We start from the raw sequence: 26,718 nt of genomic DNA on the forward strand, positions 1-26,718 counted from the left end.
TAGGACATCGGTTTTATTGATCGTGATTACACAGTAGCGGCTGAATATTGGTAGGGACACGTCCCTAGCATCCCTACCCAAAATTACGCCCTAGCAACTCATGCACTCTCAACACACACCCTCTCTTACACACACACACCACTCATGCATGATGCACTACATTTCTATATTTACATGTAACACACTCACTGGTATACACAACACTCGTGCACTCTCAACACACACACACACCACTCATGCACTCTGAACACACACTCACCCACACACCACCCATGCACTACATTTCTATATTCACGTATAACACACATAACACTCATGCACTCTGAACATACACTCTCTCTCTGCACACACACAACTTATGCACTTCATTTTTGTATTTACATGTAACATATCTACACACACACACACACACACACACACACACACACACACACACACACACAATTCGTATACTACAGCTCATCTATATCTACATGCAGTGCACATACTTCCCCCCCCTCACACACACCACTCATGCACTACACCTCATCTATGTCATGTGTTACATCAGTATAACACTTTCACTCACACGCGCACACACACACACAAACACATTTTGTAACTCAACACATTTAGTTTGTACAGTACTTACAATGGACAATATCACAACATGTTGTGTTTACATATGTTGTATGTATGAGTTAAGTATACAAGTATTTTCCTTTTCCTGAGCAAAGCACTCTTTATTCAAGCCTGACTAATATCCAGGTGCCTGGGACAGGTGATCTTTTAGTTTTTACTTTTGCATTTTAGTAGTGATCGTTAAAATCCTGATGCTTAACTAGAGTAAACAAGTTGGATGGTTTCTTTGTTTTGCAGATGCTTTATGTTACATAAATAAATTAATACATTAATTTCTGACCTCTTGGCTCACATGGGTTTTGTTCATGAGTTAGGCACCAGATATGCCACCAGATACATCAGAATACAGGAAATCAAATCTAGCTAATTCAAAATTTCCCGGGGGAAGACCCCCGGACCCCCCCCCCGTATTTAGTCACAGCATGGCCACTCCCTGTATATCCTTGCCCCCCCTTTGGCCACCCCATGTAAAAAATCCTGGCTATGCCACTAGCTTTGAGGCAGACAACAGCACCACGGCACAGAAGAGCCCACCACCTCCTGGTGACCAGGTGTTGACGCTGTCCCCAAACAGCATGAGGAGAGCTCTCAGGACAACAAATGCACGGAAAGCCCCGGGTCCTGATAACATTCCTGGTCGTGTCCTGAGAGACTGTGCCGAGGAGCTCACAGATGTCTTTACAGACATCTTCAACATCTCGTTGAGCCAGGCTGTTGTCCCCACATGCCTCAAAGCCACCACCATCATCCCAGTCCCGAAGAAGCCGTCTCCCTCTTGCTTCAATGACTACCGCCCGGTCGCACTCACTCCCATCCTCATGAAGTGCTTTGAGCGGCTAGTCATGCGGCATATCAAGTCTGCCCTCCCCCCCGCCCTGGATCCTTTCCAGTTTGCATATCAGTCCAACCATTCGACCGATGATGCCATCTCCACTGCCCTCCACTCAGCCCTCACTCACCTGGAGACAAAAGACTCGTATGTCAGAATGCTGTTCATAGACTTTAGCTCAGCATTCAACACAATCATTCCTCACCAGCTCATTCATAAACTGGACCAGCTGGGACTCAACACTTCCCTGTGCAACTGGCTGCTGGACTTCCTGACAGGGAGACCACAGGCTGTATGGGTCAGCAGCAACTCCTCCAGCACCATCACATTGAACACGGGGGCCCCACAAGGTTGTGTGCTGAGCCCCCTCTTCTTCACTCTGCTGACCCACGACTGCACACCAACATCCAGCTCTAATCTCTTCATTAAGTTTGTGGATGACACGACTGTGGTGGGTCTCATCAACAATGGCGATGAGACAATCTACAGGAGTGAGGTGAGCCGCTTGGCCATGTGGTGCAAGGACAACAATCTCCGCCTGAATGTGGAGAAGATGAAGGAGATTGTTGTGGACTTCAAGAGAGTGCACACCTAGCATGCGCCACTAACTATCGATGGTGCTGCAGTGGAGAGGGCGAGCAGCACCAAGTTTTTGGGTGTGCACATCTCTGAAGACCTGTCCTGGAGCAACAACACCGCATCACTGGCCAAAAAAGCCCAACAGCATCTGTACTTCTTCCGCACACTGAGGAGAGCAAGAGTCCCGGCCCCCATCATGCACACATTCTACAGAGGCACCATCGAGAACATCCTGACCAGCTGCATCACTGTGTGGTACGGCGCCTGCACCGTGTCCTGCTGCAAGACTCTGCAGCACATCGTGAGAGCAGCTGAGAGGATCATTGGTGTCTCTCTCCCTTCTCTTATGGAAATCTATAACTCCCACCTCACCCGCAAAGCCATCAGGATTGCAGGTGACCCCACCCACCCATCTCACAGCCTCTTCAGCCTGCTGCCATCGGGGAGGAGACTGTGGAGTCTCCGGGCCAAAACTAGCAGGCTCAAGGACAGTTTCTTTCACCAGGCAGTCAGGAGGCTCAACTCCCTCCCTGTTCTGCCCCTCCTCCCCCCTCTGCCCCCTGCCACAGATTCTACCCGCACACCCCCCTGTCCCCCTTCAGCATCTGACATGTCACCCTCACAGTTCCCCCTCCCCAACACACACACCCACACACATACTCTCAACGTTCATTCGCACACTGAACTCAGGGACTGCACATTTCACTTTACCTCGCTCATTTGCACTATTCTGCACGACCTCACCTTAACAGCTATTAGTTTATTGTTTATAGTGCTTATTTCATGTTTACCTGCTATACCTCAAGTGCCCTTGACTGTTTATTTGCTCCAATTTATATGTGTGTGTGTATATATATATATATATATATATATATATATATATATATATATATATATATATATATATGAGTGTTTAGTCTATGTTTAGTTCTTATCTAGAGTGTTTATACTGTTTAGGACTGAAATTTCATCTGTGCTGTATGTTGAGCATGTACAGCATATTTGACAGTAAAGTTGACTTGACTTGACTAATTATTAATTAGGTTCATTAATGTTTCATTAATTGGCTGTTTTTGACTATACAGAAATGTACTAAATCATTGCACAGATTTTTAAATACCTGCTTCTTATTGGCTATCACCAGGCAAGGGGTGGGGCTAATCTCGATCTCCCTTAGTGAGGAAAACAGGGAGGATAAGAGAGTGATTAGCACTAATCTGATTAGCACTCTGAGAAACACTCCCTCCGTTTGAGTTGCACTCAGGGTGAACCTTTCAACACTTTCGCAGGTTTCATCAAGATCAGATTAGCCGGTATGAATTTTAACATGTTATAGTGACGTCACGCAGCAGTGTGATGAAGACGAGGCCGACGGGTGACGCCAGCAATGCAGACTGGATGGGTTCCCTGTGCCCTTCACTCACCTCCATGCCTCTCAAATACCTCGCCGTGCCTGGTGGGTCTGTAATTCACCTAATTATCATCACCATCACAAAGGACTCCTTTTAGAGCTGAAGGATTTCCTTCATTAAAACAAGTCTCAGTGATGTAGCACTATTGGATTCTTTTAAAGATATAGTTGTGGATGAGATCCATTTCCTTGTGACTGAGTTACAGCTTTGTTTTATTCTGGGAATATTTTTTGATTTACACAAAAACTTAAATGATCCCTCAGGCAGAGCAGGAAATTTTGAAAATATTTTTCCTCCTCGGTTAATTCTTCATTCCTTTAATAGTGTGTCTATTCATTTTTTAAAATTCATTTTAAACTTTATTATATTTCTTCCCGGATAAAGCTTAAGGTTTTCATAAAAGTGCTTCTATGCATGTAACAATCACATAACACGAATACTGAGAGAAAAATGATCATTAGTAATTTACATAATTGAGGAATATTAATAAATGTGATCTTTTCATCTGATAGATCTGATCTGTTTAATGTTTATTTAAATGTAGGAATTAGTTGAGTCGATTGAGCATACAGGAAGAAAAGGAAAAATAAAAAAGTGAGAGAAAAATTTTAAGAAAGGATCCGCTCTGATCCTGGAATTAATTGACTTACACTATGTATCACAACCGTGAGTTGGCCTAGTGGTTAGTGTGTCTGCCTCTCGATTGGGAGATCATGAGTTCTACTCACAGTTGGGTCGTACCAAAAGCCATCATAAAAATGGTACCTACTGCTGTCTGGCAAGGCATGCTGCAATACAGATGTGAGTGGGGAGTCAAACTCTTGCGGTTCCCAGAGGACCGGTCCCTTGCTGTATAGGTGAGAGGCCGAGGGCTAGTGCTGCATGGTATGGGAAGGACTTTTGACTGTGTGTCACAACATTTACAATGCTTTACAAAAACTGATGCACAATATTGTTAAAGTTTTCATTTCAGGAAAATGTTTGGAAAATATAGCCCCGCCCTTTGTGGAACCAGATACTCATTTACATCATGTTGAAGAATTCACAAGGATGGGAAAGCATTCCATAGATTACTGTTATGCTTGCTGGATAAAAACTGTCGCATAATTCTCTAACATTAGCTAGCATTAGGATATATTTGTGTTTCTGGCAAATATTATCAATGAAGAGTTACAACATCAACGAAACTGACTTCATGTTAAAACTGTTAATGTTATAGTCATGCTGTCTGTTGTTGCCCAAATGAGGATGGGTTCCCTTTTGAGTCTGGTTCCTCTCGAGGTTTCTTCCTCATGTCGTCTGAGGGAGTTTTTCCTTGCCACTGTCGCCACAGGCTTGCTCATTGGGGATAGATTAGGGATAAAATTAGCTCATGTTTTAAGTCGTTCAAATTCTGTAAAGCTGCTTTGCGACAATGTTTATTGTTAAAAGCACTATACAAATAAACTTGACTTGACTATTAGTGATTAGCGCATCTCTGACTAACTTTTCTGACTAACAGAACTTAAGACTGGCGGCACGGTGGTGTAGTGGTTAGCGCTGTCGCCTCACAGCAAGAAGGTCTGGGTTCAAGCCCCGCGGCCGGTGAGGGCCTTTCTGTGTGGAGTTTGCATGTTCTCCCCGTGTCCGCGTGGGTTTCCTCCGGGTGCTCCGGTTTCCCCCACAGTCCAAAGACATGCAGGTTAGGTTAACTGGTGACTCTAAATTGACCGTAGGTGTGAATGTGAGTGTGAATGGTTATCTGTGTCTATGTGTCAGCCCTGTGATGACCTGGCGACTTGTCCAGGGTGTACCCCGCCTTTCGCCTGTAGTCAGCTGGGATAGGCTCCAGCTTGCCTGTGACCCTGTAGAACAGGATAAAGCGGCTAGAGATAATGAGATGAGATGAGAACTTAAGACTTCCTGGATGCATGCTACACCTTTGTACTGGCTGAAAATTCCAACTTTAAATTCAGAACCCAAAGCTAGCAATAATAATTATTCACGTAAGCAGGAAACATATTCTATGCTTAGTCCATCTTCATTGTAATTGTGCTCTATTTTACAGTTACTAGGGGGCACTATCCATCACAAATCGATCTAGTGCTATGCTAGAATGAGCTTTTCAGTTCTGCTCTCCACTTTAGGTTCTCATGACTCATTTAGTTTCTGGGTGGATGAACAAGCTCCAGTCGGGCCCGATCAGAAGGCATTCGTCAAGCACCTAGCATTTGTGTTCCGTCTGCTGGCCAAAAAATTGATGAAGAAATGGTCCATGACTCAGAACCTGACCTTCAGGGAGCAGCTGGAAGGCGGCATTCGCTACTTTGACCTCCGAGTCTCATCTAAACCCGGAGAAACAGACCATGAGGTCTACTTCATCCACGGCCTCTTTGGGCTCAGAGTGCGAGACGGACTCAGTGACATCAATGCCTTCCTGAACGCACACCGCAAAGAGGTCATCTTCCTGGACTTCAACCATCACTACGCCATGGACTATGAGCACCATCGCTATCTCATTAACATGCTCAAGGAGGTTTTTGGATCAAAGCTCTGCAAGATCAGTGTGGTGGAGGACATCACGCTGGACTACCTGTGGGAGAAGAAGTACCAGGTACTCTGAGATTTTAAGCATTGTTGCTTTGAATTTAATGAGTTGAATCAATTGAATGAGGGTGTAAATCCTGACTCATACTGAGGTCATATGACTAATGCAAGCTAATTAATAAGATTTAAGCAGTTAGATATTCGGTATGGCAGAAGGACACGCTCTCGTTTGCATATTTAAACAAATTTCTTTAATATGATTAAAGATGTCTCTACCGTAGTAGGTCAGGTCGGAGGTTTTACTGTGCACTGACCCTAATCTCAGAGATTACAGTCCTACTTCCTGTCATGAAGGGGCCTAGTTTATATATACACGATATTGCCAAAAGTATTTGCTCACCCATCCAAATTATTGGAATCAGGTGTTCCAATCACTTCCATGGCCACAGGTGTATAAAATCAAGCACCTAGGCATGCAGACTGTTTTTACAGTTTGGAGCTGGCCCCTTCCTCTTCCAACATGACTGTGCACCAGTGTACAAAGCAAGGTCCATAAAGACGTGGATGACAGAGCCTGGTGTGGATGAACTTGACTGGCCTGCACAGAGTCCTGACCTCAACCCAATAGAACACCTTTGGGATGAATTAGAGCAGAGACTGAGAGCCAGGCCTTCTCGTCCAACATCAGTGTGTGACCTCACAAATGCGCTTCTGGAAGAATGGTCAAAAATTCCCATAAACACACTCCTAAACCTTGTGGACAGCCTTCCCAGAAGAGGTGAAGCTGTTCTAGCTGCAAAGGGTGGACCAATGTCATATTGAACCCTATGGATTAGGAATGGGATGTCACTTAAGCTCATATGTGAGTCAAGGCAGGTGAGCAAATACTTTTGGCAATATAGTGTATCACTGGTCACTTTAATAGGAACTTCTTGTTGATTCTAAGATTCCCGTTCTTGGCTGCAGAAGTGGAACCCAAGGTGTTCTTCTGCTGCTGTATGCTGAGATGGTTTTCTGCTCACCACGGTTATCAAGAGTGATTATATGAGTTACTATATCCGTTCTGGCAAAAAATCTCAAACCAATCTGTCCATTTTCCTCTGAGCTCTCTTATCAATAAAGCATTTGTTTCCACCCACAGAACTGTCACTCACTCATTTCACACCATTCTGTGTGAACTCTAGAGACTGTTGTGTGTGAAAACCCCAGGAAGGAGAGCAACAGTTTCTGAAATACTCAAACCTGTATTTCATCTGGCTCAAACCACACCCATGCCACAGTGAAAGAAAGTCACACTTTGAGATCACAATGCTTCCCATTCTGATGTTTGAACATTGTGAACATTAACTGAAGCTCTTGATTTGTATCTGCATGATTTTATGCATCGTGCTGCTGTCAAGGAATCGGCTGATTAGAAAACTGCATCAAACAGCAGGTGGATGGGTGTTCTGTGCTCCTAATAAAGTGGCCTGTGTGTGTGTGTGTGTGTGTGTGAGAGAGAGAGAGAGAGAGAGAGAGAGAGAGAGAGAGAGTATGTATTAAGTTCATATTTTGCTCATTTATTTTTTATTTAAACTCATAGGTCCTAGTGTTTTATCATCACCCATCTGCTGAGAGCTGCCCGCTGATGTGGCCTGGCAGTAAAATCCCAGCGCCATGGGCCAACACCACCAACACCACCAAACTCATCCAGTTCCTGGAGACCACCCTGGGTGAGAGAGCCAAATCTGGTAGCTTCCATGTGTCTCAAGCCGTCCTCACACCTCGAATCAAAACCATCATCAAAGGTCTGGTCCAGGGGCTGCGCAGCTACCTCGTCGAGAAGTAAGTTGATGGGTTAAGGAATATTGATTCTAATTGCTCAGAATGTGTGGATTTATTTTCTATAACATCAGCTGTAAATGGCAGGTTTATACTGATGCACTAATACTGATGCATTATCCAAAAAACTACGTCAATGTTTCTATGGTGAAGTTTTCTGTAAGGAGGTGTTTATTTAATATTGACTTGATGGAAGGAGTCTCCATTTCCAGCACGTTGGAACAGACAATGATAAAGCTGTAACTCAGATCTTCAGGACGGGGCAGTTTAGGACAGCGCTTTGTGATTTCTCAGTAATATGACAAGTTGTGTTTCAGGAAACAGAAAAAAGAAGGCTGATGAAGGAACAGGAACTAACTTGAAATTTTTCACAGAAGTTCCACAACTTTAAATGTAACTATAAATGGATAAAAAGCATGAATGATGTCATTCTCTTCTCATCTCATTTTCATCCACTTATCCGGGGCCGGGTCGCGGAGGCAGCAGTCTGAGCATGGAAGCCCAAACTTCCCTCTCCCCAGACACCTCGGCCAGCTCCTCAGGAAGAACAGCGAGGCGTTCCCAGGCCAGTCGAGAGACATAGTCCCTCCAGCGTGTCCTGGGTCTTCCCCAGGGCCTCCTCCCGGGGGGACATGCCTGGAACACCTCCCCAGGGAGGCGTCCAGGAGGCATCCGAAAGAGATGCCCGAGCCACCTCAGCTGATTCCTCTCGATGTGGAGGAGCAGCGGCTCTACTCCGAGCTCCTCCTGAGTGACTGTGCTTCTCACCCTATCTCTAAGGGCGCGCCCAGCCACCCTGCGAAGGAAACTGATTTCGGCCGCTTGTATCCGCGATCTTGTTCTTTCGGTCATTACCTAAAGCTCATGACCATAGGTGAGAGTCGGAACGTAGATTGACTGATAAATCGAGAGCTTCGCCTTTTGGCTCAGCTCCTTCTTCACCATGATGGACCGGTAAAGCGACCGCATCACTGCGGAGGCTGCACCGATCCGCCTGTCGATCTCACGTTCCATCCTTCCCTCACTCGTGAACAAGATCCCGAGATACTTAAACTCCTCCACTTGAGGCAGGACTTCTCCACCAACCTGGAGAGGGCAAACCACCCTTTTCCGGTCGAAAACCATGGCCTCGGACTTGGAGGTGCTGATTCTCATCCCAGCTGCTTCACACTCAACTGCAAAGGTTTGCAGCATGAATGATATGGAGAAAAATTAAGATTACTAACATATTAACTGTTCTTTCTACATAGCAGTTCATATCTGATGAGGAACAGATTAAAATAAAAACGGGAAATTAAATATATGATCTCATGGAGTTGCATATTTTAAGACAAACCTGCGGATGCTCACTGAGTCACCCCCCTGTTGAGAGAATTAGCCATAAAAATAAAAGTCCTATGTTCAGCCATTTTATGACCAGGAAAACATATATATCAAGAATTAGTGGATGAGATAAGATGCCAGAGATGAGACATAAAAAAAAAGTAAAAATACTTTTGTGGAGTTTTCAGGTATGTATACTTTACTTGAGTATTTATTTTTCTGACAACTTTTTATTTTTACGCTCTACATTTTAAACACAAATATCTGTACTTTCCAGAGATGGACAAAGTACCCAACTTCATTACTTAAGTCAAAGTACAGATCCCACTGGTCAAATGTTACTCCGATACAAGTGAAAGTTGTCCAGTCAAACTTTTACTAAAGTTAAAGTACTGAAGTATTTGCTTTTAAAAATACTTAAGTATTAAAAGTACATTTTCTGTCAACGCAGCATTGTATTATTGCCACAACGCTTACAAAACCTAACACCATTACCAAAGACAGAAATGTGAATTCACAAAATGAACGCATGCTGTGCATCATGGTGGTTTAACGTTAAGCTAGCTAGTCAGTGAAACTCCACCTGACATGCTAGCAAACTCTTTTCAAACTCAAAATCATATTGGTTAGCTAACACTACTATAAAAGAAAGATTTTGACATTCTGTTTATTTGACAAGATTATGCTAAAACATATTTCTGAAAGGACTTCAGATAAGTTAACATTACTCATGTTAGCGTAACTCAGTTTTTACATGCTAACTAACAGTGTCCAAGTTAACTAGCTGTGTGTTAGCATTAGCCATAGACAAGGCGATGGCAACTTGGCAGGCAAATCCATAGAAAGTCATCCCTTCCTCCGCTCTCCCTCTCCTCTTATAGGGCGCGCCGGCACGGTCACTGGGGAAGACACACAAACACAGGTTAATTCCCGTCAGGTGCAGTGATTCCACCACTTACCTTCCCTGACTCCGCCCTCCATTCACAGACCGACGCTTGACCATGCCCCCGCTGCCACATACCCCCACCGCCCGACTCAGGCCGGGCAGCCAGCCGGCCTGCAGCCGACTCCCCCCTCCCCTTGATGGGAGAGGAAGTCCGCCACAACCATCTGCGCCCCCAGCCTGTGGACCACCTCGAACTTAAATGGCTGGAGTGCCAGATACCAACGGGTGATCCACGCATTGGCATCCTTCATGCGGTGGAGCCACTGCAGGGGCACGTGGTCCGACCAGAGGGTGAAAGGGCGCCCCAACAGATAGTAGCGGAGGGCAAGGACCGCCCACTTGATGGCGAGGCATTCCTTATCTATGGTGCTGTATCTGCCCTCGCGCACCGACAGCTTGCGGCTGATGTACAGCACTGGACAGACCTCCTGGGACAGAACAGCCCCCAGCCCTCTGTCCGATGCGTCCGTCTGTAAAGCAAAGGGGAGAGAAAAGTCAGGGGAGTGTAAAAGTGGCCCCCCACACAGTGCAGCCTTTACCTCAGAAAAAGCCCGCTGGCATTGCTCTGTCCACTGGACCGGATCTGGTGCCCCCTTTTTAGTGAGATCAGTCAGCGGGCTGGTGACGTCCGAATAATTAGGTATAAACCTACGATAGTAGCCAGCCAGCCCCAGGAACTGCCTCACCCCCTTTTTGGTCTTGGGCCTCGGGCAGGCCGCAATCGCTGCTGTGCAATCGCTGCTGTCTTATTGATTTGGGGACGCACCTGCCCATTGCCCAAGTGGAAGCCCAGATACCATACGTCCACCCGCCCAATCGCACACTTCTTCGGGATGGCTGTGAGCCCCGCTCGCCTCAGCGACCCCAGGATGGCCCTCAGGTGTTTTAGGTGCCGTGGCCAGTCATTACTATAAATAATAATGTCATCTAGGTATGTGGCCGCATAGGTGGCGTGGGGGCGGAGGACCCTATCCATAAGCCGCTGGAATGTAGCGGGTGCCCCAAACAGCCCAAACGGAAGTGTGACGAACTGGTGTAAGCCAAACGGTGTGGAAAAGGCCGTTTTCTCTCAGGATAGTGGAGTCAAGGGGATCTGCCAATATCCCTTTTTCAAATCCAGTGTCGAATAAAAACGAGCCGTGCCTAGTCGATTGAGCAACTCATCAATACGAGGCATTGGGTACGCGTCAAATTTAGACACCGCGTTGACTTTTCTATAGTCCACACAGAACCGGACCGACCCATCGGCCTTGGGAACCAAGACCACCGGACTGCTCCAGTCACTGTGGGACTCCTCGATGATGCCCATTTCGAGCATGGCCTCGAGTTCTTCCCGAACCACCTTTTTCTTGTGTTCGGGCAGTCTGTAAGGGCGGCTGCGCACTACCACCCCTGGGGGCGTCTCAATGTGGTGTTCTATGAGGTGGGTGTGGCCGGGCAGGAGCGAGAACACGTCAGAAAATTCTGTTTGCAACTGGGTGACCTCCGTGAGCTGGGTCGGGGAGAGGTGGTCTCCACAGGGGACCGGAGTGGTGGGTGATGCCTATTTTCCCTTTTAAACCTCCGGCTCTAGCTCCGCCTTCTCTGGAACCACCGACACCAGCACTACGGGGACCTCCTCGCTCCAATGTTTTAACAGATTGAGGTGGTATACCTGTAACGCCCCACCCCTGTCCGTTCACCTCACTAGTGGTGTGTCGTTCACGAACGAACCGTTCTTTTTGAACGAGTCTTCGAAGTGAACGACTAGAACTAGTTCGCGCTGCCTCTCGTTCTCGGTCGTTCGCGAATCAGCAGTCTCTGCTCACTGGCAGCAGGGCGGTCGCTGAATCTCGGTCGTTGGCGAATCAGCAGGATCTGTTCAGTAGCAGAAGGGCGTCCAACTTGCATTTTGATCTGTGCAGAGCAGCGCCACTTTACTTCTTTAAGGGCTATCTGAGCCCTATTATCAGAGCGTTGACACATGCCAGGTCTTTAGTTTACAATTTAGAGCTCTCACTCAGCAATACATTTCAGTTCACAGTGAACGAGCTCAGCAGTTCGCGAATGAACGAACAGCCAGCCTGCCTGCTGCCATACTGGGCTGGGCGCATCTTGCTCGAACAGCTGGAAAAGGTCTCGCTAGACGTGACGTCAATCGAATGTTCATGCATAACAACCGTTTCCATGTCCATGACCAGGCCAAACAATGAATGATCATGAATGCAGCAGAGAGACATCACAGGCTACTGTTCGCTGAATACGATGACTTGTAAAGTTGTTTATTCTCTGAAATGAGTGTTGCTGTTAAATAAGCAATTTTTTTTTTACTTAATGGGTTTGAGAGAACAACTACATAGCCGGCAGACCATGGCTCTACTAAAATAAATATAATAAATATAAAAACAGCTTTATTCTCATCTACATTTAATTAACTTTCAGAGCTTTGTTTATGTAGTCTTTTTCAGATAATGCTAGGATAATGTTTTTCTTCCATCTTTTTCTCAAGCACATTGTAATGTATGAAAATCTATTGTGGATGGCACCTCTGCCGCCTCTCGTTCACTCAAGATGAACTAAACTTCGGACGACAGCCATTGTTGTGCCGCTTTGGTGTGACATCATCAAAATGAACGAGTGAACGAACTGAACGAACGAATTTCTTTGCTGAACTGACCGACATGAACGAACTGGCGGAAATGAATCGCCAAGTCCCACCAATACACCTCACCTCATAGTTGACATCCCCGACTCGCCGTGTGACCTCAAAGGGTCCTTTCCACCTGGTGATTAATTTAGAGCTCGACGTGGACAATAACACGAGTACTTTGTCTCCCTGTGTGAATTCCCTAAGGCGCGTGCCCCTGTTGTACAGGCAGACTTGATGTTCTTGAGCCTGCCACAAATTCTCCTGGGTTAGGTGTGTGAGTGTGTGGAGTTTTGCGTGCAGGTCAATAACGTATTGAATTTCATTTTTGCTTGGGGAAGGTCGCTCCTCCAAATTTTCCCGCAGCACATCTAGGATGCCACGCGGCTTATGCCCATATAATAATTCGAACGGGGAGAACCCTGTGGAGGCTTGTGGGACCTCTTGCACTGCGAAAAGCAGGGTCTCGAGCCATTTATCCCAGTTACATGTGTCCTCGCTTACAAATTTTTTTATTATGTTTTTGAGGGTGTGATTAAACCGTTCGACTAAGCCGTCCGTTTATGGGTGATAAACGTTGGTGCGGATCGGCTTGAGTCCCAATAACCCATACAGTTCGTGCAGTGTGCGTGACATAAACGTAGTCTTTGAGGATTCCGACTCGGGAGATGACGTGGAAGAGTGCTTCTGCAATACTACGTGTGGAGATATTGTGAAGCGGCACTGCTTCCGGATATCGCATTGCATAGTCCACCAGAACTAAAATAAAGCGGTCAACACAAGGGTATCAATCTAATGGCTCGACAAGACCCATCCCAATGTTTTCGAACAGGGTCTCGATTAATGGTAGAGGGCGCAAAGGCGCTTTTGGGATGGCCGCTGGATTTACTAACTGACATTCGCGGCATGCCGTACACCACCTATAGACATTGCCACGAATCCCTGGCCAATAGAACCGGGCCATTATTCGGGCTCGTGTCTTATCCTGCCCTAAGTGTCCAGCCATGGGATTAAAGTGAGCCGCCTGGAATACCAATTCCCGGCGGCTCTTTGGGATCAAAAGTTGGGTTATTTGTTCCTTAGTCTGAGTGTCCTGTGTCACTCGGTATAACCTATACTTAATAATGGAAAAATAGGGGAAGGACAGGGTGGCATTTGGCTGGAGCATTTGACCATCGATTACTCTCACTTGGTCAAATGCATGCCGCAGAGACTCGTCTCACGATTGCTCTAACGGGAAATCCGCGAGGGATTCCCCGAGAGAGGGAGGAGGAGCCTGCTGCTCCTCACTCTGATGCAGTGATGATGTAGACGGCTCTGTGACAGCTGCTCCCGCCAATGCCACACCGGAACCTCCCCCCGCTGAACTACGTCAGGACCCACTCTTCACTAAGTGCGTCATTAAATCCCGAAATCCCGGTCAATCAGTCCCCAAAATTATAGAATGGGTAAGGTGAGGATTAACCGCCGCCTGTACTCTAAATTTCTCCCCTCGAAACAGAATGTGGACCGACACTAAAGGGTAGTTGTGAACATCCCCGTGCACACACAACACCTTCACCAACTGTGCTCTTCTCAATGCCTCGTCTTGCACCAGGCTTTGGTGGATTGAGGTCTAATTACAGCCGGAGTCCACCAAAGCCTGATACGTATCCCCTTGGATACTCACCGGTATGTGATATGCTCCGGCCCGATCAAGGGCGGTTCCTGGCACGTCGGGGATCTGGACCACCACACCCACCTCCATCGCCGAGCACTGATGCTGGAGGTGCCCCGGCTCCCCGCAGCGCCAGCACACCGGCCCAGGCTCTCTCTCTGCACCGGTGTTCCGGATATCACTCACCTGAGGGGGGGAAGACGCAGACATGGAAGTAGGAAACGGTAGGACACTGCGGGTGCAGCGGGCCGGCTGGGGGGGAGCCGGCCCCCGCCTCCGCAGTGGGGGAATGGGGCGAGGGCGAGGAACAGAAGGGGAGAGAGAGAGGGAGAGAGGGGGGGGGACACACTGTCCTGCCATTGGAACGGCCGTCATATGGTCCTCCACCAGCTCAATGGCCTGTTCCAGCGACACCGGGCGATGGCATTGGACCCACTCCACGGTTCCTTCCGGAAGTCGAGCGACGAACTGCTCCAGCGCCACCAGATCAATGATTTCCTCGGCATCACGGTTGTCGGCCCTCAGCCACCGGCGGCAGGCGTCCCGGAGTTGCTGGCCAAACGCGAACGGCCGGCCGACCTCCAGGCACAGCGCGCGGAAGCGCTGCCGCTGCTGTGCCGGAGTGCGACCCACTCGCTGGAGGACGGCCCTGCGGAGGTCCACGTAGACCAGCCGGCTGTCGGCGGGGAGCTGTAGCACGGCCAGCTGCGCCTTGCCCGTGAGCAGGGGGAGGAGGCGCACCGTGCGCTGTTCCACCGGCCAACCCCACGCCTCTGCTGCCTGCTCAAAGAGAGCGAGGAAGGCATCGGGGTCGTCGTGCGGGCCCATCTTCGTTAGGGTGAGGTGGGGAGGGCCCACAGCGGTGGAGGTGGTGGACCCCACCAACGCAAGTAGGTGCCAGAACGCCTGGCGATCTTCCTGCTGCGCCAGCACCAGGGCCTCGAACCTTTGCTCCTGTTCTTTCCGGAGGGTGACCAGTGCCTGGTGCTGGCTCTGTTGAGCCGTGGCGAGGGCATGGATCAGGTCCTTGAAGGGGGAGGACTCCATGGGGCTGTTCTCTCCTGCACTCCGTTCCCGGGTTGTGGCACCACTGTAACACGTGTTCTAGGTGGGTGGAGCACAGAAGCACGGCAGGCCAGAACTGAGTTCTGTAATGGAAATTTCTAATAAACACTTCAGAACGCTTAGCAGTCATCTTTTCAGTTATTTATTATAGTAGATCATATCACAGATATATAAAATAGGAAAGGAAAGAGAAGAATAGAAGAAGACAACACTTCTGATGATGCCGAGAGTACGCGCACTCCGAGTTGTGTTTTAGTGGCTGTTATCTATTATGCTCTAAAGGCATTCGCTTACTGCTTGCATCTTCACGTGATTGGCTCAAGATTTTCTATGAAGCTTTGTTAAAGCGTGCACCTGGCGTGCTCTGGTATGTGCAGGCGAATGCGTAGTTATGGAGAACTCAGGCACCCTGCTTATCACCAAGGCCACAGAAAAGCGATTACAGCATGTGGAAAAACAGCTCTTCTCAGTAACTAAGCCACTTTAGCTCAACATACAGAAACACAGAGAATAATAATGTTCGTCCATTAAATTTCCCTCACATTCTCCCCCCTTTTTATCCTACAGGATAATAATTGTTAAAAGGAAAAGAACTGTACACAGTTTCAGTGATAAGAGTTCTCAGAGAGATTCGACTTAACATGTCATTGAGTGTACAGGGATAATGCTAAAGCTGTTTTTATAAGACATAGACATCTTAAGTTAACGCTAGCAAGCTATATACATAGATCAGGAAACAATAGAACAGGAAACAACCACAAATGAAAATGCTTTAAGTTAGGGCTAATTTCATGTCAACTGTGCTGATGTCATTGAACGGTGGGTTGTGGTCTTCGTATGGGTTTGGAGGCCAGTCAGGCAAGTCGTCTGAGTCTATTTTCACCATCTGGTAACCGATATCTGTCAGCTGCCTCTGAAACACAGACATACAACATTGACAGAAAACAGGGAGCAAACATAGCATCACAATCACTAAGCCCAGGACCAGTATGGTGGATAGAATCAGAGTCTTCCATCCACTGAACCAATGCCACCAGCTGTCTTTGTCTCCTCCATGTTCGTCTGCTCATAATTGTTCATCAACCTTGCGCATCTTGTTCAGTGCCTCAGTAATGTTACAGAGTTAACCCTTGCCCTTCTTGACGTGTATTGGTGCTCAGAGGGCGGGCACGCCCTATCAGCCCTCATCCCACCTCACTGGGACTTGGAGGAAACTCAAAACCCTAAGACTTGTCTATCGGCTAGACACTGAAATGCTCTTCCCTATTGAGGGTGTGTACGTGATTGATGTGATACTTGCACTGTTCCATGCAGTGATGCCTTTCTTCCTCACGAGCTTTAGTCAGTGTCTGGTCACTTAGGCCTTCCTCTTCCTCCTGCTCAGCCGGTTCAGGAACCCTCCTGCAGTGGCTAGCGTGGATCCACATCACTCTGCCCGTGACCTTCACTGCCGTTGGGGTCATGAGCAGGACCTGGAATGGGCCATTCCACCGTGGCTTGTTCCACTTGGTTCATCGGAAGTCCTTCACCACTATCCAATCCCCTGGTTGTAGATCCCTCAGCGGGTTTGGGAAGTGCTTCTTTTACCTGTTTGTGGATAAATTTCAAAGCAGAGGACAACGTTGCACAGTAATTCAACATTGCATCATCACACAGTGTGGTGTCCGGCAGTGTTCCTTGAACTGGCCCTATCCCCGTGTTGGGTACTCGTCCAAACAGAATTTCAAAATGGGCTTAACCCATGATTAGGTCTAGTTTGCATCCTCATTTGTGTGAGTACTACAGGGAGGACCTTTGTCCATCCTAGCCCTGTTTCTGCACAAGCTTTGCTTAGTTTATTTTTAAGGGACCCATTTTCCCTCTCTACTGCTCCCGCACTGGCAGGATGGTAGGCACAATGTTGTTTCAGGTCTATCCCTAGGAATGCTCCTATTTTCTTTAGGGCTGCATTAACAAAGGGTGTTTCATTGTCACTTGAGATTTTGCTCGGTATACCCCACCTCGGAATTATATCTCTCAGGAGTGCTTTGACTACTGCCTCTGAGTCTTGTTTAGCTGTGGGAAATACTTCAACCCATTTTGAAAACATGTCAACTATTACCAGGCAATACCTTTTCCCTTCACTAGGTGTCAGTTCAATGAAGTCCATTTGGAGGTGATCAAATGGTTTGTCTGGTATTGGGTGTGCTGCTTGAGTTAGTCTGATACCTTGACCTGCATTATGTTGTGCACATATCAAGCATTGCTTGCAAAATTTCGCAGTATAATTTGAAAACCCCTTTGTGAACCATCTCTTTGTTACTTCTGCTACCATCCCCCCTTTTGACACATGGGTGAGCCCATGTGCCAATTTTGCATAGAAAGGGAACATGTATTTGGTAGACAGGGACGGCCCGAGGGACAAACCCAGACCAAGTTTGCAAAGATACAGCCTGCCTGTTTCCAGACTCGTCTCTTGTCCTGGGTGGCAGTACTCTGAAGGTCCGCTAGCTGTAAACGGGGTAGAAACCTGAGGAAAAGCAAGGTTAGAGGGTGAATTGGAAGCTGAGGCTGCACAGTTAGCTGCCGCATCCGCCCTGGCATTCCCTTGAGACACAAGATCAGTATTGTTAGTATGGGCAGCACACTTACACACAGCAATGGCTCTAGGGAGTAGAATAGCATCCAACAACTCAGAGACCAGTTTATGATGTGCAATGGGAGATCCTGTGCTAGTGAGAAAATTTCTGTTTCTCCAAATGGTGCCAAAATCATGCACAATGCCAAATGTGTACCTGCTGTCTGTAAAAATATTGACAGATTGCCCTGTAGACAATTTGCATGCCTCAATGAGGGCCCAGAGCTCTGCTGCCTGCACCGACAGGTTTGAGGCCTTGAGGACCTTGTGATCTGAAACTACGGCAAAACCTACTTTGTTCTTTCCCGTCTCTGAGTCTCGGGAGGCTGAACCATCCACATAGAGGACCATGTCTGGATTTTCCAAAGGGCCACACTTTAAGTCTGCCCTGGGGGAACAAAAATCGTTAGTGAGAGCAACACAGTCATGTGGCTCTCCATCATCCTCTGTAGGGAGAAGAGAGGCAGGATTCAGAACAGTACAACGTTTCACAATGATGTTAGGCATATCAAGTATGACCGTGTTATACTTCAACCATCTCTGTGCTGACAAATGTGACGTCTTTTCTCCAACAGAAGCAGGGAGACAGCATGTGGGACCAAAAGGGTGAGGTTAGAATACCCCACAATATTTCTGGAGGCAGTTACCGCCTTTTCAGCTGCAGCAACTGCACGCAGGCAAACAGGAAGTCCAGCCGCCACTGGATCCACCCTGCTGCAGAAGTAGGCTACAGTTCTCAATCTATCCCCATGTTTCTGCAAAAGAACAGAGGTCATAAAAACCCTTCTTTTCATCTACACTTTGAACAAATGGTTTATTGGGGTCAGGCAGTCCCAGAGTGGGTGTGGTCTGCAGAGCACTCTTTAGGGACATCAGGCGCGTGTGGAACAGCCGCAGCATTGACTGCTTGCAGATCTTGGACAAACCTCCACTCATCGGGCTGGGACGGTTTTCTTGCCTTCTTAACTGGGAAAATAGGAGTGCGCACTGGAGAGTCCTGGTAAGGGACAATTACATCTGCCTTCAGCAATGAATCAAAGACCGGTTTTATACCTGCGATTGCTTCTGGTTTGAGTGGGTACTGGGTCTGTTTAGGACTGAAATCTGATTTGGGGGTGATCACCACTGGTTCAGCATTCTTTATTAGGCCTACATCATGTTTACCCTTCACCCAAACGGAATTTGGAACTCCCGCCAATTTGGGGTGTACCTCTGCTGGAGTTATGCCTGTGGAAGCAGAGACAAACAGGCCACTATGGCTGGGGTCCCCAGGATCCCGGTCATCAATGGCTAATATTACGCTGCGCTTAACACACACACACATAGCATGACTGTTTGTAGACCCCAAGCTTTTGGCAAAACAACACACTAGGGTCCTCTGTTTGGGACCATTCATTGTTATTGACTGTGCACTTCTTGACCCATTTCCCCATGTCTTTCCAATGATCGGCTTGTGGCTTTGCTAATGAGACATGGGGTATAGAATTAATTATGTCAAAAAAATCATGTTGGCAGCAGCCGACCTCAGAGTCCTCTGACACGAGGCTGCGTATAACATGTTTTGAGAACACTGCAATGAACAATGATGCAGCTGTTTGGACAACGAGTAAAATGGACCTGCACAGCGCAATAATGTTTAGACCAATATGTAGTTTTGAGGGTCAATCTTTCACGTACATGGGGGTCTGCAAACCAAGTCTTTTCAAACTCCACATCTTGCCCTTGGTGAACATGTGCTGTACAATGCAAATCTTCCTCTTTCATATAATCTGTGTCAACTGATGAGGTGTTCAAGTATGCGAGCTGTGCAAGGTGTTTGGGAGTTTGTGTGAGTTGATCTGAGCAGAGCCACCAGACATACACATACAGAGGGCTTCCAAACCCATACTGCACACTGCACATTTCACTTACTTCAATAGTTAGTCCATCTGGAGTGGACATGAGATTTACTCCTAATTTGCACATTAAATCACGTGCTAACAAATTTACTGGACATGTATGTGAGATGAGAAATGAGTGGGACATAACTTTTTCTCCCTCGCTTTCACACGGGAGGTTGATTGAGAAAGTTTCAGTTGCAGGTCGTCCTGAGATGCCCATTGTCTGAATAGAATTTGAGCTGAGCAGTGGGTCTACTGGAAGTACCCCATGTTGCATCACCGAGTGTCCTGCTCCAGAATCTACTAAAAAGGTTAACACATGCCCACATACAGTGAGGGGCATACAAGGGAGTTTAGAGAAGGGAGTAGTTGTGTATTTTAACAAACTTAATGCAACTTCAGGTGTATCTATTTGGACTGGTGTATCGGGCATTTCTGTGTAGTCTTGCTGTTGCATGCAGGTGCTGCTACTAATGTGTTTAACATTATGTGAATGCTCCTGTCTATGTGTATCATCAGGTGTGTGTGTGTGTTACCTCCCCTGTTCTCTGTGTGGGGCCCGTTCCCGGAGTCTGCCCATCAGTCTGCTTTGCTGTACTCCTCACAGGGCCTCTGGCTGCTACTGTGGAGACAATCTCGAGCAATGTGTCCCTTCTGATTGCAGTTGTAGCAGGTTGTGCCTTTTATCCAGGATGAGCCACTCCAGGTCGTCCTGTCTCGGCCCCTACCTCGACCTCTTCCTCTTTGTCCAGGCTGAACAGTCTGGAAAAAAGAGTGAGAGTGGCGGCATGTAGGTCTTGGTCTCTTTGTGCCGACTTTGTCTTCTCCTTCTCTTTCAGCAGCTTTTCTGCATGCACAGCGTACTGCTCGATCTTGGTGAGGCTCAGGAATGCCCTCCACTGCAGCCAGGGTCATGGGCCTGGTCAGGCCACTATGTTTTTTTTCTCATGCGCGGCGGTGAGACGGGCGAGAAACGCTGACACCACTTCACCATCTTCTTGCTTACACATACTGATCTTAGTAATGTCTATGTTCAAGGGAAAAGCACTGTCCAGACGAGCACAGAGAGCAGTGATGGTATCTCTATACTCACCATTGCCAGCCACGCTCCAGTCTGGTGTAGTCATTCACTGGTCAGCTTCCGGCCACTCTTTGGAAACTCTGTTCCTATCTATACCCATCTTGATCATGAGTAGGCGGCGAAGTTCATGGGTGGTTGGTCGGAATTCTCTGCAAAATATCAACAGCTCATTACCAAATCTCTTTCCTCCTACCTCTCTCACATTGGGAAGAGAAGCCATGCTTTCCTTCATGTCACCTGTTGTCCAGGGTCTGTGGACTAGAAGCACGCTGTCAGCTCCAGCCACTTCCACCATTGGAAGATGAAGAACTTCAGACTTTAGGTTACAGCCTTGTGGACCCACTGGTGAGCATGTGGTCAGGTCCAGGAGGGTGTCTTTTCCATCGCCATATGCAAGACTGGATCTCGTGTGTGATGGAGAAGCGAGGGGAGGCGCTGATGCTGGAGGCAGCTGGTAGGCTGGGAGAGATTCCAGAGGCTCAGTTTTTTTTGTCTCGACTTCTCCCCCTTTCTGTGGGTGAAGCACATGTGGGAGTGATGCTCCGCCTTGCTGAGGAGGCAGTGTGTGTCGGGGTGGTGGGGCAGACTCCAGGTCAGGGTCCATCTGAAATTTCAAACACTGAGAAGATGGTGAGAGCCCTGCCTGTCGTTTCTCTCTTTTGTACTCTCTCTTAAGTGTTTCTTCTTTCCATGCAGAAAACGCCCTCCAGTCCCCTAAGAACTTAACATTATCTGCAGACTCTTCTTTTTCCTTCCGTTTCAACTTTTCTTCTAACCGTTCTATCTGCCTGGGACTAAAACTGCCCTTTTCAGGGAATTCTAAGTCCTTTATCCATATGTCAAACTGTGCCAAATAATCCTCACCATACGAGGTTTTCATAAACTGGATGTTTGGGCTGTCATAGGAACACCCAGTTCTTATTATAGCATGTGTAGCCTCACACTTACTTGCTTTTTCTTTTCTTTCCCTAACTTACCATTTCTGTTCCTCATTGTACACTGTTATATCAATAGGTTATGACAACAATGGCTGAGGTTTTTTTCAGGATCACAAGAAGAACAAGTTGGACTATGTCCAAAAATGCAACACAATAATCCTTTAGGTGTGTTCTTATTAGTAAACAATTTATCTGACATTTGCCTTAAACTAAAGTAGGTATCATTTAGCACAACAACCTCAAAGACAACTTGCGCATGTGTACAAAATCTATTTCTCTGTTTCAGAATTTGGAGGAGGACAGTACTCTGTTAATTCATCAATATTTTGCGTGCACACCGGTGTGTCTTTGCGTTTTCGCGATCGAACCTCTCTATCCCGTTCCCCCGACGGGCCAGTTGTTCACACAGAACAAAGGGAGCAAGATTCAATTCCTACGAATCACTGAACGTGAATCTGTCAAAACACGCACCTGTACTTCCCCTCCTCAAGTAGGCGAGCGATTACCCAGTTGTCACTTAGGCGGATAATTCTCTTACACAACCCAATAAACTACTTGCGGTTTATTGTCTCAAAATTGTGTTTTATCTGTTGTCTGCAAACATATTGATGGTACCACAGCTTAGCAGTCCTCCTGGGCTCGGACAAACTTCTGTCCATCTCTTATATCAGTCTTCCTTGACTAGGACAAATCTCTGTCCGTCTCTTATATCATTCTTTAAATACTAGGACAAATCCCTGTCCATTTCTCGTATCATTCTTTAAATACTGTTTCCACTAATTTCTTTACACAAGAATGCAAAGTTATCACTTACTGGTTCGGTGAGCCCTGATGCCCTGGTCTCTCGTCTGAGTTCTCAGCTCCGCACCGTAGCCTTGGGAGTGTTCTGTCGTCTGAGGATCAGATGCATAGGGCCCACCCAGGGACGCCAAATTGTAATGGAAATTTCTAATAAACACTTCAGAACGCTGTGGCAGCGGGGGCGTGGTCTAGCATCGGTCTGTGACAGGAGGGCGGAGTCGGGGAAGTTAAGTGGCAGAATCATTTCACCTGTTGTTAATTGATGTTTGTGTGTCTTCCCAGGGACCGCGCCCTTCTTAAGGAGAGAGAGTGAGAACAGAGGGGCTCTCTCGATAACCAGACAGCTAATGTGTGTGCGTGTGTCTGTGTGTGCGTATTTACAGCTGAAAAGCTGAATAAAGAGAGTTTTGTATGCTCAGTTCTGTCCTGCCTTCCTTCTGTGCTCCACCCCTTTACACGAACTGCCACAAACGCTTAGCAGTCGTCTTTTCAGTTATTTATTATAGTAGATCATATCACAGATATATAAAATAGGAAAGGAAAGAGAAGAATAGAAGAAGACACCACTTCTGATGATGCCAAGAGTACGCGCACTCTGAGTTGTGTTTTACTGGCTGTTATCTATTATACTCTAAAGGCATTCGCTTACTGCTTGCATCTTCACGTGATTGGCTCAAGATTTTCTCTGAAACTTTGTTAAAGCGTGCACCTGGCGTGCTCTGGTATGCGCAGGCAGATGCGTAGTTATGGAGAACTCAGGCACCCTGCTTATCATCAAGGCCACAGAAAAGCGATTACAGCATGTGGAAAAACATCTCTTCTCAGTAACTAAGCCACTTTAGCTCAACATACAGAAACACAGAGAATAATAATGTTCGTCCATTAAATTTCCCTCACAGTTCTCAAAAGACTCTTTTATTAGCTTTTCAGCTTTAAACTATATGCACGGACACAAGCATCCAGATTGGGGAGAAGCTCCCTTCCTCCACTCTCCCTCTCCTCTTATAGGGTGCGGTCACTGGGGAAGACACACAAACATAGGTTAATTCCCATCAGGTGCAGTGATTCCACCACTTACCTTCCCTGACTCCGCCCTCCATTCACAGACCGACGCTTGACCATGCCCCCGCTGCCACAATTATATTATATTATATTATATTATATTATATTATATTATATTATATTATATTATATTATATTATATACATGAAGTTCAGTAGCTTTGCACAGAAACAGCAAGTAGAAATGTCCTTCAAAGGGCTACTTTTTACTTTTTACTTTGACAGCCTGTACATTTGCATTTTACTTAAGTCAAGAAGTTAAATCAGTACTTACTTTTACCAGAGTATTTATTTTACACAAGTATTTGTGCTTCTATAGACCCTTTTCAGTCACGTGACCTTCATAAACGCGACCACCATTTTGGACATGTAGCGGACTTCGGCTCGAATTGGTTTGAATGCGAGGAAGGCGACAAACGGAGAACATACAAGAAAAAGGAGCGAGATGCAGAAAATACCTTCGCTATCCAGCGACGTAGGGCATTTACAGGGCGAGCAGAGGGAGAAATAACAACAGTAACGGCACATTAGCAATGCCGTACAGAAATAACGGTTTATGGCACAGACCCTTTCGGTTCTCGCTCATCTAGCTGCTACAATGACTGCTTAGACTGCAACAATAATACCTAACACACATTTAAGTATCCGTCGTAAAGACGTGAAACTCGTCGAGTGACGAGTGTGTTCATTGATAAGCTAACACAATCTAAAAGTAGACATACCATCACACTGCCCTGGCGCTTGTACAGTTTACCTTCTACGGTTTGTGCACTCACTAGTTGCCATTACTTTCTCCAACCGTTGTGACAGATTACAGGGAACGGCCTGGATTTAAGAGACAAATACATGTTCCTCTTATTTTGAACACTTATTTGTAGGCAGTGCTTAATTTGTAAAGTGGGAGGTCCCAGAGCGCAGAGGATGAGCGGCTCCGGAGCGGGAAAAAAGAGGAGAGGAGAGGGGAGAGGGGCGCGGCGCTGCGCTTCTGGGCATGTTTTGTAATAACACTGCAAATTAAGTTCATCTGCAGATATTTTGTGGATGTCGTTTCATGAGAGAAATCACCAACAAGACAGATATCAAAATCAGACATTAACACTAAATAAACTTGCATTTTTTTATTTAATTATTATTATTTACTTTTTTTTTGTTACATAGTCAAAAGAGGTGTCGGATCACCGGATCCAGTGTAAATAGCTGCCGGAGCCAACGCCCGAGGTTCCGGAGCGCGCTCCGGCTTGCTCTCCTCAAATTAAGCGCTGTTTGTAGGACACTGCCTCTGATCTGTCCTACAGTCTACCAACAGCAAAGGAACACAACACTAGCTAATGCTGTTAGCTAATAGCTACTACAGAAGAACAGAGGTTACAATGGGTTATTTTAGCCTATTTGGTTACACACTCGCCGCCACAGAATGTTAACAGCAATGTAATGCCTTTTCTGGCTAATTTTATTCGTCTTACCTCCAACAAAGTGGTCACTACACAAGCGTTGGTATGCCGCTATCCATCTTCTCCGTCGGTCAGCATCTACCGGGATCCGATAAAATGATAACCCTTGCCTTGTTTGTTGATGGTTACTACATCCAGGTGCACAACAATATAGTGGCATGATGGAAATCTTGCTGAAAATAAACACTTTCTTTGCTGCCGTTCCTCAATGTTGGCTGTGGTAAACTACTGGTAGTACACGTCCAAAATGGCGGCCGCGTTTGTCGTGACGTCATGTGAAAAGGGTCCATATAACTAAAGAATGTGTCAACTTTTGTGATTTCTGTAAAATGGGGACACTGTGATGGGAAGAAGCTTGAAGGTGAAGAAGATAGGAGGTGATATACATTTTTTTTAATGATAATCTGTGTATTAGAGCGACGGCTACAATTATCGATACCTTAATGATCTTTTGGCCGTTGCAAAAGTAGAAAAGACTTTCAATACGTAAATTGTGCATGAATAATTACTCAAACGTCCACTGGAAAAAAAAAATTGATTCCTGATTACTTAGCGTATCAGATCACGTGACACTGTTCCACAATTATCGACATCCAGATGATTTTTTTTTAAATATTTGGTATGTGGTATTAAGTTAACAAAACATGTTTTTTTATTTAAAATTTGTTTTCCATAGACTTATATTTAGTACAAAATATCTTTTATATGAATATATCGATGTCGGTGTTTACGTAAATGAGGAAGTAATTCTAATGTTTGTAAGTATGAGCTGATAATGGTTAACCTGTGTCAGAAAATCTTTCTGTTCCACTTTCTACCCACTTTCTAAGTATTTTCACAGATCACATTTCGTTAATCATTCATCATTGTTTGTATTAATTTCAAGTTTTGTAGTTTACCAATAAATTTCAGAAGGCAATTGAGATTGTAACCACATGAAAATCCAGATCAAAGGTTGCATGTCATTCCTCGAACCAAAATATAAAATGTCTCCTGATATTGTAATACATATATATTACATATATACACATAGAATATAACAAACTGCAAAAAAAAAAATTCTGGATGTAATAGAAAAATCTGAATATTTCAAGCGTGTAATTTTTTATATGCTTGGAATTTAATTCTGGTCTAATTCTATTTATTGCAATAGGAATCCAAATACTCTATAAACATTCCATTCTATTATGAATCAGAAAAAAATTATTATAAATCACAGCACTTTTATTTTTTAAAGTACTTCATCTACTTCAACAATGTTACACAAAGATCAATCCATAACAGTTGTAAATGTTCCTTAATTCCACAGGGTGTCAATAATGGTAGACACCGGTGAAAGTGATCACTATTATCGACACCTCATGTGACTTCTCAAACGCGCGTTTAGATACAAAATGGCGACTGTCAAATGAAAGAGTAAGAAACAAAGTAGGTTTCAACAAGGAGATCATGAAATATCGGTGAATTTGATCAGTAAAAACATG

General features: G+C 46.1%; 1 protein-coding gene across 1 annotated transcript in view; it reads left to right on the plus strand.

The window, feature by feature from the left end:
- The first annotated feature begins 3,385 nt into the window (after positions 1-3,385).
- Positions 3,386-26,718, plus strand: part of plcxd2 (phosphatidylinositol-specific phospholipase C, X domain containing 2) — a 37,041-nt gene continuing 13,708 nt past the window's right edge. The window contains exons 1-3 of the mRNA XM_060900820.1: positions 3,386-3,485; positions 5,568-6,034; positions 7,550-7,791. Of these exons, the coding sequence (XP_060756803.1) occupies positions 3,386-3,485; positions 5,568-6,034; positions 7,550-7,791 (809 nt within the window). The remainder of the gene's footprint in view (positions 3,486-5,567; positions 6,035-7,549; positions 7,792-26,718) is intronic.

Source organism: Neoarius graeffei, chromosome 19 (assembly GCF_027579695.1).
Source record: "Neoarius graeffei isolate fNeoGra1 chromosome 19, fNeoGra1.pri, whole genome shotgun sequence".
Lineage (NCBI taxonomy): Eukaryota > Metazoa > Chordata > Actinopteri > Siluriformes > Ariidae > Neoarius > Neoarius graeffei.